This window comes from Agelaius tricolor, unplaced genomic scaffold (assembly GCF_023055355.1).
Source record: "Agelaius tricolor isolate 1412-34295 unplaced genomic scaffold, bAgeTri1.0.p SCAF_25, whole genome shotgun sequence".
Classification (NCBI taxonomy): Eukaryota; Metazoa; Chordata; class Aves; order Passeriformes; family Icteridae; genus Agelaius; species Agelaius tricolor.
Window position 1 is genome coordinate 7,723,248 of NW_027269285.1, and position 21,257 is coordinate 7,744,504.

Below are 21,257 nucleotides of genomic sequence, written 5' to 3' on the forward strand. Positions count from 1 at the left end.
AGCTCTTTAGGCTGCAACAGCAGCAATTCCAGCCTACAGCCACCTCCAGATGAGTAAAGGGTTTGGGAGAAAAGGTCCAGCAGGGTGAGTGCAGCCCTGAATTGCTCAGACAAGCGTGGGGGCACCATGGAGAGCAGGAATCAGCCACCTCCTGCAATGTCCTGGGGACACCTGCAGCCCAAATCTCCACCTGTCTGGTACCCAACAGTCACCCAGGGTGGGCACAAGGAGAGCTGCCCTTCACCTCCTGCCCAATCTGTGCCAATCTTGACCTGGAGAGCCCAGAGCCTGCCAAGCCCTCCTCATCCAGCCTGCACAAGGCAGCACCACAGGCAGTGCCCTGAGCCCTGACTGCCCCAGTGCAGAGGGAGCACCTGCGGGGGAGGCACAGGAAGGATTCCCTGCTGAACCTGGGCACAGAAACTCCAGCCTCACCTGCTGCTCACGGGAGCCAGCACAGACCTTGGATGTGCAGCTCAGCCTGGGGGATCAGTGCTGGGACAGGGGAAGCTGTGGGTCTGCAGTGGGATGTCTGTGCTGCTGTCTCCCAGGAGTTCTGTGCCATCTCAGCAGAGAATCATTGCAAAGGCACATAAACAGCCCCAGGCAAACCCAGCCCTTTGCAGCTCTTCTCTCAGCCCCTCCAAAAGCAATATGACATTTCCAGTGCCCTTATCTCTGCCTGGTGGTACAGACCCACCTGCAGGATGAGAGCTGAAGGCACAACAGGCACAGCCCTGCTCCCAGCAAAGCTTCTGCCAGGAGCCAGCACCCAACTCCCCTGCAGCAGGGAGGAGAGCAGTGAGGCCTTCAGAGAATCACAGAAATCACTCAGGCTGGAAAAGACCTTCAAGATTATCAGGTCCAAGCATTAACACAGCACTGCTCCCTCAGATGCTGGAGAGGAGTCAGGCCAGGCACCAACACCCACGTTCTGGATCCAGGAGCAGGGTGCTGGGCAGGTGGGGAGGAGCAGGGAGGCTTTGGTGGCAACTGCAGCACGAGCAGCATTTCAAACACTTTGAGCCTCAGCTCTCAACAAGGACCAGGTACCCTGGGATGGCAGAAGTTGCTCCTGGCACTCTCCAAAGGGAGGGTGGCATCCCAGCACTCAGGAGCCCGGGGATAGATAAGCAGATGCAATTCCAGGCAGTCACTTCCAGCCTGCTGCAGGCCTGGCACAGTGGCCAATCAATGAACCACTTCAATTGTTTCACTGATTTATTGATTCCCTGCACTACCACAGGGGCCATGACCCCTCCAGCACCCAGCAGCAAAAAGGCAAGAAAAACCAGACCATGGTGGTTATGGACAATACCAGGGTGGTCAAACTGGGAACAGCTGACCCCAGAGTTTGCCTGTGCAAACCCATTCAACCCCAACCATTTCAGAGGCTGCATGTCCCACACTGGAAAAGCTGAGAGCACTGCTGGGCCTGGGCAGGACAGGGATGAGCCTTTAGGAGTTTTGAATCTCCCACAGGGCTTGACCACCAACTCAGCAGTGCCAGCACACCCACCCCAACTCCCCAAGGAATCCAAACCAGACTCTTGCTTCTGCCTTGGGAAATCATGGAGACAGAATTCTCTGTCACTGCCAGAGAAGAGAGAGTGCCCATAGCCTGAGGGTATGTAACCTCCTGAAGCTCTCTGTGCTCTAGGCTGAACCCTTCACACAAGCCTGACCCACAGCTTTAGAGCTCAGCATGATGGAAGGTTTATTTAAAAGTCATGGAGAGTATAAAAACTATAGATATTGAAGATATTTCAGCAGTCTACTGAGCCATACTAGCCATGCCAGACCTGGCTGAGTCCATGGAGTTTACTCCTGCACCATTGGAGCTTGTTTCACTTTTCTTTTCTTCTTGGCTTTGTCTTGCTTCTTCTGGGTCTCCTGGACAACACTCCCCTTGGTTTTCTTTGCAGCTGAAACCTGCTCAGCTTCATCACCTGCAGCACCTTTTCTTTTTCTGTTTTTCCTCTTCCTTTTTTTCTTCTTGTCAGCCACAGCATCTCCTCCATCAGCAGTGGGGAGGTCCCCACCTCCCGCCTTTGCCACCCCATTCTCCCTGACCCCCTTGCTTGGGTGCTTTTTGCTGCCACCAGGCACGAGGCCTTTCTTGTTCTTGGGGGTTTGTGTTTGCAGGGGCTGCTCCTCTGGGGCTGGCTCTCCATCCTCCCCTGCTTCCACCCCGTTCTCCTGGACGCCTTTCTTGCGATTCTTGCGTTTCTTGGTCTCTGGCAGGAATCCTTTCTTCTTCCGCTTCAGCGGCTCCGCTCCCTGCCTGGGCTTGGTGCTTGTCTTCTCCTTCTTGGGCTTCCTGCAGAGAGAATGCCAAAAACCAACAATTCACAGCCAGGGAACAGTGTGAGCCATGTGACAGGCAGTCCACAAACAGGCAGCAGCGCCAGAAAGGTGCAGGAAGCACAGGGTGAGGATCAAGGCTGTGAGGATGAGTATCACCCATGGAGGTGGGTAAAGCCTGCCTGTGGCCCTGGCTTTGCTGTCTTCTGGCAGCACAGGACAGCAGACATGTCACCTGTCACCTGTCAGAGCCCCTTCCCACCAGGTATGTCAGTCCCTGTTACACTGTTCCCATCAGACATGTCAGTCCCTGTTACACCCCTTCCATCAGACATGTCAGTCCCTGTTACACTGTTCCCATCACACATGTCAGTCCCTGTTACACTGTTCCCATCAGACATGTCAGTCCCTGTTACACTGTTCCTATCAGGCATGTCAGTCCCTGTTACACTGTTCCCATCACACATGTCAGTCCCTGTTACACTGTTCCCATCACACATGTCAGTCACATGTTACACTGTTCCCATCACACATGTCAGTCACCTGGTACAGCCCTTCCATCAAGGACAAATCCCAAGATGTAAGCACACAGAACAATGAGCTGCTATTATTCCAAACGAGCATTAATGAGGGTCTCAGCCCCACCAACCAAGGAGCTCCATTAAACTCCACCCTGAAGGTGCTGCCTTGAGCTCCTTTCCCTCCCCAGCTCCCTGCAGAGCAGCAGGACAGACAGACAGACAGGCCCCCAGGGAGCAAGGCCACGCACGTGTGATCGAGCCAGCGCATGACGTTCCAGTAGAGAGAGTCCAGCCGAGGAGAGCTCCCAATGTCCTCCAGCTGCTGCAGGGGCAGCAGCACCTTCTCCACCTCTGCCAGCTCCACACTCAGCTTCTGCAAGAGCAAGGAGAGGCAGTCTGCACAGTGACTGGGGAGGGGCACTCACAGCAGCAGGGCACAGGCCATTCCTAGGGAAGGCTTTGGCAGGAATTGCCAATCCTGCCTGGCTCCTCCTGGAGCCTGTTTGCACCGCTCCAGTCTGGTGAGTCACACCACACCATCAGGTTTGCCTGAACACCTGAGTTTCCAGCATGAGAGGCAGGAGTCTGAGAGAACTGCAGTGGCATAAAAAGAACTGGAGGGTCCTTCAGTCTGCTCTCCTTTCCTGTGCATGGCTGGGAGCAGGGAGAAGAAGACACAGGACTGACTCTGTACCCATCCAGGAGAAAAGCAGCAGCGTGTTCAGTCTGGTTTCTAAAGATCTGGCACCCTCTTCTGTAACCCACTGCATAACCTCAGTCAAACCAGGCAGAAAGGGCTGTCTCAAAGGCTGTTCAGCTCCTACAAGAGCCTTGGAAATAATCTCTCTTCTCCACCCATTTTCCTATTAGGTCTTCACAATTAACAGGCTGTGGTCTGAGCTCTGGGCTTATCAGTAGGAAACTGGGCGTCAGCAATTCTGCTGCTTGTGGTGTTTTCCTCCAGTAAATAAGACCACATTAAGGATGTATTTTGTCACCTATAGAAAATCCATGCATGCTCAAAAAAGTATTTTTTAATTAGGGGAAACAAAGCCCCAGAACAAAGCTTCACCTCTGCTCTTAAAGCTGTAAAGTCTGGTTTTGGGAATCATGATCTCTGGAGTTCAGTGGAGAGGAAAGAGCAATCAGCTGGGATAAAACCCACCCTCACTGTACCTCAGGCTGTATTTCTGCTGCTAAGAAAGCAGATGCCACAAGTGTTTGCTGAACACTGCACAGATTCTCCTCTGGAGATCAGCTCATGAAGACTGTGGATCACTCCTTCAGACAGGAGAGCTGCTCTGCCCTCAGATCCAACCAGGCATTCCCTCTAGAGGTACTTTTGGTAGGAAGGGGGGTGGGATGTAGCAATCACATGGCAAAATCCAAGTGTGGCATTTAGAAAATCCTCAGAAAACAGCCACATACTGGGTCACACACTCACCTGCCCTTTCACGGTTTTAAGGAGAAAGTTCAACAGCTCCAAGCTCTTGGCAACTTTCTCTTTCTCAGCCTTCATGATGGGTTTTCCAAGTGTTTTCAAACACTGCAAATTAAATTAGAAGATTGAGAAGAAACAGACATGAGATGGGGAAACAAATCACACTTCACAGGAGAAAGCAGAAAACAAGTAACGAATGGCAGGATTCACCTGTAAGCAAAGCAATTCTGGAACACAAACCCCACCAGACTCTGGAAAAGTTCAGGAAGGCACTTGGTGAAAGCTTCTGATACCCAGTTTAATTAAGAAACAGCTGGACAAAGTGAGAGCAAACATATTACAGAAGCACAAGCTTGCTGCTGTCCACAGCTTCTACACTAAAGCACAAGTGGAGATACAGGATCTGTGAGATCCTGCAGTGGAGATGCTGTCCTGGAGGAGAAGAGGTACAATAATCCCTGAGCCCACCCTAGAAAGGCCCAGGAGCTGCCAGACAACAGACACACCTGATGGACCAAAGCTTCTCAGCTTCAGGAGCTGGCATTTACACATAAAGCATTACTGCAAAAATCCAAGGATACTTATGCCCAGGAAATCCCAGGTGCCAGCCTGCAACAGGGCTTGTCAGTCTAAGGTTCCCTGAAGTAACTGAGGGGAAAATCCCCCCTGTGCTCTCTCTGTGTGCTGCAGGGTTTCTGAGACACTGGAACCCTGCTTTTCCTCCTGGCTTAGAGGAAAAGCATGTCAAAGACAGTCAAATAAAAGCCAGTTATTTACAGAAAGGGCAGAAAATAGCCATAAAGAGGCAGCCCAGTGGCTCAGGGGCACTGATCCTCTGCCTGCAGCTGGTCCTTCATCCCTGCTTACATGGACATGATCCTTTTGCTCCCCACTCCATTTCTGTGTGGCACACAGCACAGCAAAGCCCATACAGATCACACTAATATCAAACAGGATTTGCAGGGACAAGTGTGCTGCAGACACTGGCCTGTCCATCACAGCCTGTTCCTCCAGAGAAGGCTGCACTTGTGGCCAAGCTCTCCCTTCCTTGGAATTTGGACATTTCAACACAGCCAAGCCCATGCCATGCTCAGCATCCTCAGTTCCCCAGGCTGAGAAGTGCCTGCCCCAAGCCTGTACCCAGCCTTGTGTGTCATGGCTCTCTCACAGATCCTGTATTCCAACCTGATGGGAACAATTTAAGGACTCAGCAAACTCTTCTCCATCTACATCAGCATGAAGTTGACAAATAAAATAAAAAATCCTTGCAGACACTGAGAGATGTAGGAAATTTATTCCCCAAAACAAATTCTGTCAGGAATGACACTCACAACAGACAAAATAACGATGGCCAGCAAGAATGTAGGGAACACTTTCAGCACAGAAAGTGGGGAGACAAGGTAACATGTCTGCAAAACCAGCAGCCTTCAAGTAGAATTATTATATCTGTACAGGCTCCCCATCCTGGGAGAACCTTTTTTAAATAATAAAGATACAGTTATGTCCTGTTCAGGATGGTCCACTCAAGCCCTGTATTAGAAAGCCATTCTGCTGGCTGGAATTCAAGCTGCAACTTCATCTGACTATCAATAACTTGCTAATTACTCCCTCCTGATATAGGCAGATGCACTGCAACTCTATTCCAGAGCTGTCATTAGCCTGCAAGGTCACACAATGCCACAGCTCTGAAGTCACCCAGGTAAAAACAGGGACAAATATAGGAGGTGTGATTGGAAAAAAAGAAATCTTTACATGTAGGATGTAACACCCCATGGGTCAGGCACATTCAGTTTATTAAGCTTACCACTAATAATAAAATAATAATGAACAAAAAAGACTGATATACATAAACATCTTCTTCAAACATTTCTCTTTGTAATTTGAAGAACAAAATATTGCCAATGGTCTTCCTTGTGCTTAGATCACATTTCAGAGAGACTATTGAGTTGAGATCCTTATTTTGCTAAGTTGTGCACTAGTTCCCAGTGAGAAAATCAGCATGGATTGTCAGCTCCTTGGGACAGGAAGAATCAGGGCAGTGCTGTGAGATGGAGCCAAAGTGAAGTCAACTGTCATTTCATCCTTTCAATATACAAACACTTTAGAATTAAAAAGGTGTTAAAAATAAATTGCATTCTCTCCTCACTGTACATGAGTGATGTGGACAAGTGCATTTAAATCATGCTGGTTTGGCTCTGCCTGTTCTTGCTGCCCTGATGCTTTGAAGGGTTTGAAATAAATCCAACTGAAGTCAACAGAAAAGTTCTGTAGCTCTGAAACAGCATCTGAGGAGCTGATTTTCAGCAGTACACAAATTTTCAAGGTTTTGGTTTTTTTCCCCAGGTGCTGGGGAAACTGGGACATGCATCTGTTGGGGGGTACCCAAAAGTTCATGCAGATCTGTGGAAAGAAAAGAGTGGCTGGCCCAGCTGGAGATGGAAAACATCACTGGTCTAGTGACTAAACATCTTTATTTAAAGCAATGTTTTGCATGGATCTGGAACACAACCACACTTCCACCAGTATAAATAGCCAGAAGCAAACTGGTACAATTGAGATGCTCTGCAAACAAAGAGCTCCCTGCTGAAATGGATCACTTGAAAACAGCTCTGCAAGACCAGGAAGGAACAAGGAGGGTGTAGCAGCAGGTAATTCATCCCTACAGACTGAACAATTTTCTCTAGCCCAGAAGAAGGAAAGGCTTTAAGGAAGCTGGATTCACATAAAGTTTTACTTTTTCTCAACATTTGCCTCCTCCCTTTCCCTTCTGCTACAAAGGGTGTAAAACAAATTTGCTGCTATAACACAGAACCAGCAGCAGCTCTGTATGTGGCAGGCAGAGACAGTCAAGCCTCCCTGAAGACTTGAGCCCAATTCCTGCTCAGCCCAGAGTCTCATTATCTTCATCTCAGCACTCAGAGCACTTCCCATCAGCATTCCATGAGATGCTATCTCTGATTAGGCATTGCTTCATTCTCCTCCTCCAGCAGCAGGGAGTGCACAGAATGGAGCATTTGCTTCCATGGGATTTGTGTTATCTGCACTGTTTGCTTCCATGGGATTTGTGTTATTTGTGTTAGCATGAGACACCAACACAAACATGCTCACTCTGGTTATGTAAAAGAAGCTGACTCTGGGCTGGGAGTGCTGGCAAGCCTGAGGAAATGGATCCCAGGGAATGAAACCCAAACCCCTTCAATGGGAACTGGGTCCAGAAGTCAAAAGCAGCTTTCCCAAGAATTTACATAATTTAATCTCAAGTAATTATAAAACTTCCTACATAGGACACCAAGCAGTGTCTGCATGCATTGTTCTGCTCCCTCACTCAGGTCCCTGAAGATGAAATCAGCTCTGCCACCCCAATTGCAGAGGTCAATGATTTTACAGGCCTAGCCTGATTTTATTTGGGGAATGTTCACCATCCAACCATAAAATCAAAGCAAAAGCTATTATGTAACAGATGGCAAACATGCCTTTAAAAGAGAGGTTGTATTTCAGTCCTCTGCAGCACCCTTGGGAGAGCCTTGAACACTGATCAGATCACAAACACTTGCACAAGGCTGGTAAAGATGTGTTTTACAAAGCAGGGCTTTGCTTCCAGCTATGCTGCAGGTCAGTGCTGGAGAGTGAAAGGAAAACCCAGAAGAACTTGTCTAACCACTGCTCCTTGATTCTCTGCCATGAGCTGTTCCACAGGTATCCAGCTCCCTGGCCTCTGAAAGCTCTACCAGCCCAAGGGTCACACAACCCAATCACACAAGACTAAAAGCAGAGAGAGCTCATGATTTATACCCAACAGCTACACTGCCATCACTTGCTGATTTATGTTGCTTTTCTGCCATTTTCTGCTTCTCTTACTCTGCTGCTTCAGGACAGCCAGTCCCATTTCACAGGGTAGTTCCAGCTCCAGCTCAGCAATACCTGTGATGGTAAATCATGTCTGCGCATCTGAGCTGTCAGCAGATCTGGGCAGGTCATTTTCCAAAAGGAAAAACTATGGAGGCAATTTTCACAGCTGGAACTCCCATCTCAGCTCAAGGCAGCACAGCAATAGAGCTGCTGCCTCACCCTGTGTGGATGCAGCTGGCAGAGATGGTTCTGTCTTGTTATGTCAGACATGCTGCTTCCAAAGCCTCTGGCTGTTTCTGGAGGAGGGCACTGCTGGATCCAAAGCTCTCTGCTTCTCAGATTCCTACAAGAACTGCACATTGCCAGCATCTTAACAATCAGTGGGGTTTATTACATCACTCATTCCTGTATCACACATGGATACATCCCAACTACTGCAGGATCCAGCCTTCATTCCATGCCACACTGCACTTCACAGCATTCCCCCATCTTCACAAAGTGTGAAACAAGTTAGAGCACAGGAGGTGAATACCTGCAGTAATTCAGTCACACAGGTAGGACAGAGAGCTGGCAGGTAGTTATAACCACACAGCCCAAAGTCCAAAACTCCCCTGAAACCCCTCACACAGCACAGAACCACAGAATGATGGGGTTGGAAGAGACCTCTAAGATCATCGAGTCCAACCTATGCCCCAACACCTCAACCAGACTGTAGCACCCAGTGCCATGTCCAGGCTTTCTTTAAACACATCCAGAGATGGTGATTCCAGCACCTCCCTGGGCAGAGCATTCCAGCACTTTATTATTCTTCTGGTGAAAAATTCATACAGCACAAGGGCTGTAGGAACACTTGGAGCCAAAGCCAGCATCCCAGGCAGGGCCCAGCTCCCCTGCAGGGGAGATGCCAATGTGCTGTTGCAGGGAGCCATGCAATGCTCCTGCAAGCCCCACATCCACACCTGCCTGCACCTCTGCCCTTCCCAGGGACCATGCTCAGCCCAGACTCACAAGACACAGCAGAGCTCCAAGTGCCACAGAGTGCTCTGCCACCAGAGACAAGCTCAGCTCCCAGCTGGGAGCCTGAACAGCATTTCATATTTATGTCTGGCATTCACATTCTCTGAACAAAATCCCTTTGCCCAGGATTTTTCTCCTGGGAAGCTGAGAAGCCTCAGAGAAAAGGAAAACAATTCTGATCTCATTTGCTTCTCCTGTGTTGTGCTCCTGTGGAATGTGTTTGGAGATTGTTTACCCACAGGTGATTGTTCCATTGCATTCTGCTGGGAGTTGTTTTCACTCTTGGGCCAATCAGGGCCAAGCTGTGTCAGGACTCTGGAGAGACTCAGGAGTTTTCATTATTATCTTTTTAGCATTCTGTAAGTATCCTTTCTGTATTCTTTAGTATAGTTAGTATAGTATTCTTTAATATATGATAGTATCATAAAGTAATAAATCAGCCTTCTGAGAACATGGAGTCAGATGCATCATTCCTGCCTTTGTTGGGACATTCCCAGCAAATACAAAAGTTATGCATTCCCAGCATGTCCTTCAGCCTAGTTGAAACAAGCAGCCCTTCCCCTCCATGGGATCAGCCTGCCAGATCCATCACTGGGAGCTGCAGAAGCCCAGCCAGCCCGCATTCCTGCTGTGCCACCTCCAGCCCTGCCCTTCTCCCACACAGCACACCAGGAGCTGATGGATCAATGTGTGCATTCATGGCTGGCCACCAAATCCTGCTGCAGACACACCCCTGCAGCTCCTCACAGCCCTGGACAGCCTGGGGCTCTCAGTAAAGCCTCTCCTCCAGCAGCAGAGCTCAGCAAAGGTTCAACCCCAGAGGTCTGAGCTCCCAGCTGTGCCCCAGCTCCATGCTGCACCAGGATCCCAGAGCAAAGGCACAGCCTGGGATTTGCTGTGGTGTGGCTCAGGTCCCTGGGGTGGAATCACACCCAGAGGGGCCCAGTGAGCTCATTTGGGGTTCTACAGGCTGTGTAGCCAAAGCACAGGATTTCCCATGTCACCAGGCAGGTGAGGCTCAGGCAGGGCAGAGCCTTCCTGTGTTACTGAGAGGCTGAGCATAAACTGAGCAGCAGCTGAGGGCCTGCAGTGCTCTGTGTGCTCCCAGCTCCTGTCACTGTCCCATACAGGTGCTCAGTATCCCCTCACCTGTCACTGCTTGTGCCTCTCCTGAGAGGAAGGAGGTGAACCAGCATCATCCCCCTATTCACAGAGAGGCTGCCACACAAAGCAGGACAGAGCCAGGAATCAACTCTGAGCTTCCCAAACCCTGACAAACAGCCCCAAATACTTCCTTCCTCTCATGATAATAATCACTGTACAACAGATCCCAAAGCAGAACTCAGGGCTAAACTGTGGAAGACAAAGAAGAGAGGAGGGCAGAGCAGGATGTCTCTTCACTCCAGTTTTCATCTATCCAGAGCCAAATCCATTTCCAGCCCATGGACACCACAGGCACACAGGAGAGGCTGTCCCAGCACTCACCTGCCCAGCAGCAGCTCTGCTGGGAGCACTTCCAGGCAGAAAAGAAGCACTGACAGTCCCTCCTCCATCCACTTTCTCTCACTAAGTTTCTGAAGACTGAAAGTGTAAATGTTCAAACCTTATTCCCTTGCATCTCTGACACAAACAAGTCATGAAGAAATGCCCCCAAAGGGGGGGAACCACCAAGTCTCTGCTTGCCCCTGACTGAGAAGAAGGGAAGGCAGGGGAGTAAGCAGACCCACATGCTGAAGGGTGTAAATAAAGACATTTCTGGTGATGTGTAATTTGGCAGCTATTAGAGGGAGGAGACAAAAAATCCAGAAGCCATCCTCACAGAAGATGTCAACACTTTCCCAAGTTTAATGATTTATTTTTTTTTTCCCAAATGCCATATGAAAATGCAGCAGGGAAAAACCACACAGGACAGCTGAGGGAACAGAGGAAAAGGAAATCTCCACAGAGACATCCAGTATTCTGAAAGTTATCAGTTAAATCAGTACTGGCCTCATTTTACAAGCTAAGAGGCTGAGAAAGGGCAATGAATTAAGAATTTATAAAGATGGACAGATAAAGGTTCAGGCAATCTTCAAGGAAAAAAAATGAAGGATGGGTTTTTTAGAGATTTGATGAAGGCACTTTAATAATTTATCTCACTACAAATTAAGACACTGATAATCAAATGTGATGCCCTTCAGAAATTAAGGGCATGTCTGCACTGGAAGGGCAGATAGTGTATCCCTCTCTCCCCTACAAACTCTCAGTAACTCCAGATATTCTTTTAAACCCTTTGCTGAACAGCACCATATTAACAAAACCCTGGAATGCTGTACAACAATGGTCTTCAGGGAGCAGACAGGAACTCCCTCATGCTCTGGGGTTATCTGTGCCATCCCTTCCCAGGCCATGTCATTCCCTACCTGTCCTCATCCATGCCTGCCTAGTCCAAGCCTACCCAACACCTGGAGGCATCAAATGCATCTCATGGGATTATGGGAATTATCTGAATTATCCAGAACTGGTGACTGGCAGTGCTTTGGTCTTGCCCTGAACCCAGGTATTGGATTCTGTCAGTGCAGGGTGCCTTGATCCCATCTGGGTTTCAAAGAGCCAAGTGGAACCCTGTCTGCCCTGCCCAATCCTTATCACACTGACAAAACAAGCAGAGGGAAAATCAGCAGTAAAGTTTGTCTCTTCTTATGAAATTATTGCAGAAGAAAAAGGAAACCCTCAGGAAATCACTGTGTTCAAGGCAGAGAAAGGAGTTTTAACAACAGTTTTCTGAGGGCTGTTCTGTTTTGAAGCCCACAGCCATCAAAACATGTATTTTCTGGACTACTCCCACTCCCTTTGACTTTCTCATCATAACTGGGAGTTTCAGCATAAGTTGGGAGTTACACAGAACACCTCAGTTCAGGAGAGCAAGCTGGTCCCTAGGAAAGGGATGACAAAAAAAAGGTAATGAAATTATGTATTCAGAACCTGGCACTTCCTGCCCTGAATCTGTCTGTGAGTTACTGGAAAATTGGTGCAGGTCACTCCAAAGCCAAGACAGCAATTTTGTAACAAATAAAAACAAAACATGAATATATCTAACAAGAGAAACAAACACCAAACCATGCCTACAGTGACAACTGGGAGAGCTGAAAGATCAAATGGAGAGATGCTGGAGATAGTAAAGAAGAGTGTGTGGGCCCTAGCAGCAAACCCAGGGATCTCTCACCAAAAGTGGGTGAGAGTTGGGCTCTGCAGCTCCCTCCCTGCTCCTGAGGGCAGCCTCAGTGAGCACAGGTGAGCTGGGACAGAGATGAGTGCCCAGCACACAGGGATGTTCTGAAGAGATGGTCAGATTGTCCATGCACAAAAAGGGTCTCTGAGGTGTCTCAGGAGAGCCAAGTTTGATTCTTGGCTCAGCTCCCAGCCAAGGAGTGTCACCAGTAAAACAGGATGAGCAGCTCTACCAAACCAAATCCATTATGTCTTGGGTTTCTGCAAAATACCTTCTCCATTACATCAACAACTCACTGCTTTGAACCTCCTTTGTAAAGCACTTTGAGAGCAACTGATAAAGAACAAAGCTCTCCAAGAGGAAGATGTTCCTGTCAAATGTTCCAGCATCCCAGGTGAGCTCTGTCACTTACAACATGAACTCTATTTCTTTATACCATGAACACAACTGAGCCAGATCCCCAGTTAGAACAGACCTGAACAACTGTAGCAAGATTCTGCTTTGTGTAAAGTAATTATTTAGGATTTGGGAGGCTAAAACTGTGCCAGAGGTGTTTTTCTGTTTCCTCACCTATTGCAGTGCAGGGCTGTGGACAACACTTTCTGCCCAGGTGACCCAGCAGCACCAGCCAAGAGCACCAACAGCAAGCAGGGCTCTCACACAAAGAAATCAACTCCAAAGTACCTGATGGCACATCCAGAGCTGCCTCACTGACCAAGGAGAGGCAAACATGGATCCCTCATGGCTGTGATGTATGTTTTATAAGCATGCTTAAACAATTTGGGAACAAATAAGGTCAAGTTAGCTTATGTAAGCACAAGAGCCACTGCCTTGCAGCAGCCAGAGCTGCTATTTCAGGAATCTGTCTCTTCACTTAATGTTCCTGGCTGTTGATTCTCCCTCATCTCCCTCTTGCTTTGCCTGCATAATTCAGTGATAGCCAAGACTGCACTTGGCTCACATTGCCCCTTCCCAGTTCCAGCTCACATCCCTGTCTCAGCCAGCCCCACATCTCCCTGGTGAGGATGCTCCTCACTGAGGGATCTCAGCAGGTATGCAGTGCAACCCCTGAGGAAAGACACCAGGAGATAATATCCTGTCCTCAGCCTTAAGCCTGCCAGGGCAGTCCTGCACATGGGGAGCCTCCTAGCTGCCAGTGTAACCCAGGACACAGAGTGTGGCACAGGTGACAGTGTCCTTGTGAGCAGCAGCACCACCTGAATTACAAGAGCACATCAGTTAAAGAGTTGCAAACCTCTCCCTGGGTCAAAGAAAGGTACAGAATTCACAATTATCTTTTTTTTTCTCTTAAAACAGCTATTTGTGAGGGACAGTGGCAGGAATGGCCAATACAGACATTTCAGCCAGAGGCAGGGCAATAAATATCATCATTTTCCACAGCATCCCACAGCTTCCAGTCCAGGTTCTCCCAGGTAAGCAGCCACATCAGCCAGCACCTACTCACTGACAAACTCACCTCTAACACCACAGCTGGCCTGGAATGGCCCATGGAAACAAGAAGAAGAAAAAGGGATGAGTCTGAGCTGCAGGAGAGCTCAGAGCTCTGCAAACATCCTCCAGCCCAGCAGGAGTGTGTGGGGACAGCAGGGCAGAAAGGGCTGCTCAGTCCAAGCTCTTCCCAAACAAACTCAGCCCATAACTCCAGCATTGTCCTGGAACTTCCACCCCACCTGCAGCTTCTCTGTCAGCCAAGCACACAGCTTCCACCTGGAGATTCAGGGCTCATAAACCCTTCAGCAAGTTACTTGAGTGCTGCAATAGTCTCTTTGACAAATACATACTTTCTACAGATTCTAAATTTGCTCAGTTCCCAGCCTCTGACTTCTACTACAAGACATTTTTTACCATCTTTAAAAGAGATCAGTGACACTGTGAGTATTGCTTTACTACACCACAGAGCCACTACATGTTTTTACAGCTCTTAACCAGAGAAGTGAGCATTTCTGCACCACCAAAAAGACACAGCATTTCTTTTGCAGCTTTAGAAAGTCTTTCAGCACAAGTGACAGCCTTTGGTTATGAATCAAAACTATTTTTATGTGGAATATAAAGTCCTTGACCCCTTCTGTGCAGCTGGCCCAGCCCCACACTAGCTGGGCCAAGTACATGGGGGAAGCAGGAGGAAGGGAGACAAACCCCCACATGTATGAACACCACCAGCAGTCTGTAAAAATGTTATCTCAGGACTTTTTCAGGCCAAAAAGAGAACCAGCAGCTATATGCCACTGCTTCTTAACAGTATGGGAGGCCTCCTGCCCACAGGGTAAACCTTGGACAACCCAAACAAACTGACAGTATTTCTCAGGAATTTTTCTTTAAACACACATGACCACAGAAATGAGAGGCACTGAGGAAACTTTAATAGCAAAGCTCATCATAATCTTGGATGGGTTGCAAGTTGCTAAACTCTCCCTGACAAGAACAACATAAAGGCATTGTAAATGTTTGTGGTTTCCCAGTGAATCACTGAGTTCTGCATGCATTCAGCTGCTAGAGAGAAGCATGGAAATGAGCAGGCTGGGAGGAGTGGCATGTTTTATGGAGCTGAGAAACAAAATCATACCTGACTCCACCCACTGGATTCCTGATGTAATCTTTAAATAAAAAGTGTGTAAAGCAACTGAGGATCCAGATTATAAACATCTTTAAATTCCCGGTTTTAAACTTGGTTAGATTTGGTCCCTCCTTGACAGAAACAAACAGATCTAATTGTCCTTGTTCAATATAGCAAATTACAGAACAGCCTAAATTGCCATGTAGCCAGCATGTGAGTAAGTAATGAAAGAGGTCATTATTACAGTTACATAGAAACTCCAGGACTGGAATCTCCCATGTCATCAAGTTTAGTCACCACATCACAACATTAATTTGGCTGCTTGGTTCCCCCCACATCAATCCACAAGAATAAAAGTGAATGGCATTTGCTTCTTCAACCTCCTGGCCCACAGATCATCTATCTCCCAGGTAACAGCTGCACCCAAACACTGTCCTCAGGTACAACTTGTACTCAGGAGCCCTGCAATTTCTGTCACTGTTTCTTCTGCACAAAGGATTTTCCAATGTATTTTAAGGTTTCCCTGATGAGCAATATCAGCAAGGCAGTCTGGTCCATAATGTCTGCCATGCACCAGGAGTCACAAGTCCAGTGCACCTCAGCTCTGCTTTTGTGGCCCTGAAGTTCATTCCAACACAGAATTTGCATGACATGTCCTGAAATTAATGTTCACAATACAATTCCATTGTTTTTCCTTTTTCTTTCTTTAACACCTTAAATTGATCTGTATGAGTGCATTCCCTAAAATTCAAGCTGTCTCTCTTGGATGTATACACAGCCTCACTGAGCTGGACCAGGAACATCCCAGTGGTGTTGCAAGAACTCTGGAACCTGGCAGGCACTACTCAGAGCTGCTGCCATCAGCCACAAGGTCTCTAAGACCATTTAAGCTGAGCCCATCCCAGAGTGCAGCTCTGAGACCAAGCAGCAGACAAATGAGAGCAGCACCCATGAGGGGTCACCTGAACTCAAACATGCTGGGGTTTGTTACCTGTGTCACTTGGCTGATGCTCCTGGTGATCAATTCCTCCCACTCCTCCTCTGTAATGAAGAGCTTCAGTTCATGAAGTAGCAGAACTCTGTGGAGAAGCAAACAGGCCATGGCCTGAAAGAGAAAGGGGAGAGAAGAACATGAAACTCTCCAGGGAAGGTGTCAGCAATGAAAATACCCTGCTAAGTAAACAGCTGCACACACCATCCAGGGGAGGCCAGCTTACAAAGCTGCACATCCTCACCAAACAGGTGTCACACACTGATTTGGGCTGGAAGGGAGCCTAAAGATCATCTCTGCTGCCCTGCCAGGGACCAGAACAGGGACATGGACCACTTCCATCCAACCTGGCCTTGGGCACTGCCAGGGATGGGGCAGCCACAGCTTTCCTGGGCACCCTGTGCCAGGGCCCCACCACCCTCACAAGGAAGAATTTCTTGCCAATATCCAACCTAAACCTGCTCTCCTTCAGCAAAAGGCTCTGTTTGAAACCTTCCCCAGCTCATTCCAGAGTCACCCCTCAGGAGACAGGGTGGTGGGGTTTGGCTGAATGCACATATAGAAAAGAGAAGCTCAATGGGGAGTGCAGGGATCATTACAGTTCTAGATTCAGGCACAAATACCCAAAACATGCTTCAGCAGCTGCTCCAAGGGCATCATTGCCAGTCCCCCCAAGTTTTCAGGCAGCACCTTTGAGTGACTGCACCTTTACTGCGCCCTGACCAATGCAATAGGCACAAATAATAAAAAATAAAAGCTGGCAGGACAGCAAATGCTTCATCTCAAAGGAACACTGGATGGGAACTGCTGTTCAGAGCAACACTGGGCCTTGCCTGCGGTCAAACTTGCTCATTAAGCCTCTACATTAACACAGCCATGAAAAGAATGGCCACTAGAAAGCAACAGTAATCTGCAATCTTCTTACATATCCTTTTCTATTCCAGAATTCCTGTTTTAAGACTTTCTTAGGTACAAGAGAAAAATGCAGCATTAGTCAAAGGCAAAATAGAGAAATGCACAAAATACAGTAATGAGGATTAGTACAAATAGCTTTGAGGATTTAAGAGGGACATTTTTGTAGCAGCACAGTTAGTGAGCAAATTCTACTCATAAAACAAAAAAATGTTGCCTCTAGTTGCCATCACACAGACCAAAATTGAATGCAGCTACAAATATCAAAAATCAGAAGGATTTACAAGAGCTAATCTCATCCAAAGAAAGCAACAGCTGCTGTTCTTTAACCACATATCACAGAAAACAAATGAGCAAAGTTTGTAAAGCTCCTTACAAAAGACATCATTGAGATTAAGAGTCTGAGACCTCAAAGGATAAAAGCAACCTGGTGATTCCCAACCTGGCCTCCAGGGACCCCTGGAGTCAGAGAAAAACAACCTGAAAAACATGGAGCAGGAGGATAAAAACTTCCATTGGCTCATTGCTAGGGAAAACTCCTATTGGGTTTCTAGGGTTTCAACTTCTAGGGAGCTATTTACTGAATAATTCAAAGTGAGCAAAGAGAAGAAATCCCTGGAATTCCTGGAAGCAGTGTGACCAGCCAGAGTGCTGGGCAGGCAAACAGAACATGTCACAGGCTCAAGGAGCTCTGTGTTTCCCACACAACACATTCCAGATGGATACTGGAACACAGGGTGCTCCCTGGAGAATATCAGCACTTGTATCTGTTTCACAACAGATAATGCCACACAGCCTTGTAAGCTTACCTCCAGTTTGCACCAGTATGGCCAGTGAAGAGAACTATCCAAATAGAAAGAGCTTTTATTACACACAGAAATTCTGCTCTTCACTGCAAGGTGAAAATGCAGCAGGGAACCAGTGAGGCCATGTCAGAAGATTTATGCTCATTCAGTGACAGAGAACACCCCAACACCATCTTCAAGGCAGGCAGGCTTACATATTCCTTGTAATTATGGGGAGGCTGTGTCTTACAGAACAAATCATGGCATGTGTCTACCAAATGGAGTGGAAAGTCACTTCAGTGCAATTAAAAAGAGAATGTGACCCTTGGAGTGGATGAAAGACGGCAATTCATCCTGAAAGGCCCAGGCAGGGTCACAAACCCCCAGGCACCAGCTCTTCTCTGGCAATTACCAACACATTTATACTGCAAGTGGGTGTAGAGCAGAGAGAAGGGTTCTGTGGAGGTGTTCTGTGGAGGTGTGCTGGGCTATCTCAGCAGCACAGGTGAACTCCAGAGGCACCAGTGCCAAGGGGCAGCTGGGGAACTGCTCCAGTCAGCAACAAAACCACCCACAGAGCACCTGAGGAGGAGCCAAGCCACCCCAGCTAGTTCCAACCTTTTGCATCAATACTTTCAACCCTTGTCATTTCTCACAGCTCATTATTTACCCCTAATATATTCATGATGTGTCTTTTACAAATGTTTTACCACCAAATCACAGACCAGCAGCAATTTGAAGTTTGGAGAGTATTTCCACAAAATCCAGAGCTGGAGTTCAACCACTTGACAGCCCAGTTGTGTCTGTCCCTCCTGCCCTCCCCAGCAACACTGGTATTTTAGAGTGCCTTACAAGCATTTGGCAATTTTGGAGGCTGGCAGAACAATACAGTCCCCAAGAATGTCAGAGAAGATTCTCTGCATTTTCTCAGTGCCAAATCAAGCCTGCTGTGTTCCTGACAGAGTGTTCTATGAGAGAGCCAAGCACGCTCAACACTTCACAAATGGACAGAAATAGCAGAAGACTCAGGAGTCCCAGCTACCAAACTCCAGTCCAGCTCAGGAAAGAGGACTGTGATCCCCCCATATGCACAGACTCTGAAATGAGAATGTGTGAGAACAGTTACAAGCAGATGACAGCCAGATTAGAGCTTTTCCTATAGGGATGTATGCTGCAGTGCATCCTGTGCACTAGAAGCCACTCAGCTGCTTAATCAAAACATTTTATCCTTAATGTCAGTTTTTAAAAAGACTATAAAATAGTAAAAATAGTAAAAAAAAAAAAAACAAGGGAAGTCTGCACAAGCAGGGACAGTAGATAGACATACAGACTCCCACATATTTGATCAAGCATACAACTAAATAAGGCAGAAAGGCTCATTATCAGTCCATGTGGGAGCAGAGAAACAATAACTAAGGGCAGTGCTGACCCTAAGGTTTTCTGTGCCTTTGTTCATTTCTCTCTTATCTACAACAATTACACAAAATACCACTCTGTGCAAAGGGCTGTGCTTTCTTTCTGAAGCAGGCAATGTGCTCTCTGCAGTAACCAAGATGTGCTGGTAATTGCCAGGTGTGCTCACCCACCTCAGCCAGATACTAAAAAGGATCCTAGATACTAAAAAAGGAATGTGAGAGGAGTTTGCACACAACCCAGCTTTGTCCTGCACAGGGATATCTGTGCATATCAATATATATATACATGCATAACAATATATATGCATAACAATATACAGGCATAATAACACATCTGGCCAAACCATGGAATATGGGAAATATGGATTAAACCCCTAGCAAAGCCCCTGCTCTCCCATTGAAAGCAGAGATCTAGCACAAGTAGGTCACAAGTTGCTCTCCCCAGTCACCAGCCAGGTGAGGTGGATGGAGGGGAACAGATCAAGAGGTTTTCAATCACTGCAGTTGTGAAAGAGAAAAAGAACAGAACAAATAAGCCTTGGCAATACTGTAGAGATTCTGTTTGCAATCCTGAAGAGATGAAGGCATGACCTAAATTCAGAGTTGTTTTTCCATGGAAGAGCACTCTGTTAATATAAGGACATTTGTTTCTGATGCAAAAGTACACACTTTTCAGTCCCAGGTGGTTTAGGATACTGGCTGGAGGTGGTTTTGCAAACAAATGAAAACAACCTGGCACCCAGGCACACTGCTGAGAGAAAAGAGACTGAAATCAGCAGCCACCACTGCCCCCATCAGAGGAGCAGGAGCCTTAAGATGTGCCTGCACTGTGACACGCCCAAGCCCAGCTCTGAGTTTTCACACAGCTGCTCTGCTGGGTGATCCCAAAGCAGTTTGCAGGTTAGAGCTGAGTAACCCTTCCAAATTCCCTGGCAGCCAATTCCAGCTTTCAGTTCACCTGGCTTGCCTCAAGCACATGGCAGGACAAAAACTCTCACTGAATCTGACCCAGGACACTGTAAGAGCTTATCACATCTCCTTACACTTTGTAAGGAGTGGGGAGTTTAAATGCTAACCCAAGACATGAAGATGGATTTTCCTCATCTTTTTGCCTGTTATTTTTGCAGCATGAACAAAGTTCATCCACACGAAACTTGCAACCTGTGTGGCAAGAGGATCTCGTTCCCTTTATGTTAAATATATATATATATATATATTTAAAGAAAACATTTTACCTGGAAAATTACAGGTGTGTGCAACTCAAATACACTTTTAGAAGTGAAGAAGCATCAGGATTTTTAGTAGTATCAACATTCCACTGCTCTTGGAAGTCCAGGAGAGAGAATTATACAGCTGGTATCACACCAGATATTCCAGAGCACTGATGTCTCCCTTGTGGCACAGAGCCTGCCCTGCCAGCTCATCTGACTCAGTGCCAGCACACAGCATAGAACAGCAGCTCTCAGTGTGTAATCCTCAGCATTAGGACTATTCTACAGCAACAGGGATATGGCAAAAAATAATTGCACTTCTAGAAATTCTCTCCTCCCAAGCCCTCTGAGACTGCAATCTCATGAATCAGATGCTGCATTTGTGACAAATGCTACCAGGAAAGCTGGGTAAAAGAACAGAGGCCAAGATTATGAGTAATTCTAAATGAGTTTTCTTTGAATTTCAGTGAATAATTAAACTATGAAATAAATTCCTCAGCTATCTGTAATTTATTACATGATTAAAATAAACCAACCAACCCACTCCAAAATCCAAAAGCTGCACCTTACAGTGGTATTGGTTACAGGAGAACAACCTGTCATTTATAGCCACAGAGCAGGAGATCCAGAGCACCACAGCAAAAGCCTCTTCCAATTACCCTTTTATCTTTTTTAAAAAGAAAACAAAGAGCATCCAAAGCCATGAAGCAAGTGCCAATCTACCCCCATTTCTGCTCATACAGTCAAACTATTTTAATTTTACATTCACATTGGAGACAAAGGCTCCAATGAAGCAGTCTTGAGTTTCAAGGCTTCTTATTTCTCAACCATGTTTGATTCATCCATTTGAGTATTTCTGAGCCCAGCAGCTACAAGTCTGCTTGATACTGGTTTGGGAGCTGAGTCCCAGTTAGGAACTCAGCCTTGGAGGTTATTCAAAAGGACAAATTCTGAGAGGGATGGGACAATAAACCACAACAATGGATCTGTTCCCATTGCCAGCAGGCTGCTCAGAGGCAGTGGCT

The 21,257-nt window shown here is 47.2% G+C and overlaps 1 protein-coding gene across 1 annotated transcript in view; it reads right to left on the minus strand.

Annotated features, from left to right (window-relative positions):
* Positions 1-1,700: 1,700 nt before the first annotated feature.
* Positions 1,701-21,257, minus strand: part of MYBBP1A (MYB binding protein 1a) — a 53,940-nt gene continuing 34,383 nt past the window's right edge. Inside the window, exons 24-27 of the mRNA XM_071447731.1 lie at positions 15,910-16,023; positions 4,270-4,371; positions 3,074-3,198; positions 1,701-2,320 (exon numbers count right to left, since the gene is read on the minus strand). Of these exons, the coding sequence (XP_071303832.1) occupies positions 1,822-2,320; positions 3,074-3,198; positions 4,270-4,371; positions 15,910-16,023 (840 nt within the window). The 3' untranslated portion in view covers positions 1,701-1,821. The remainder of the gene's footprint in view (positions 2,321-3,073; positions 3,199-4,269; positions 4,372-15,909; positions 16,024-21,257) is intronic.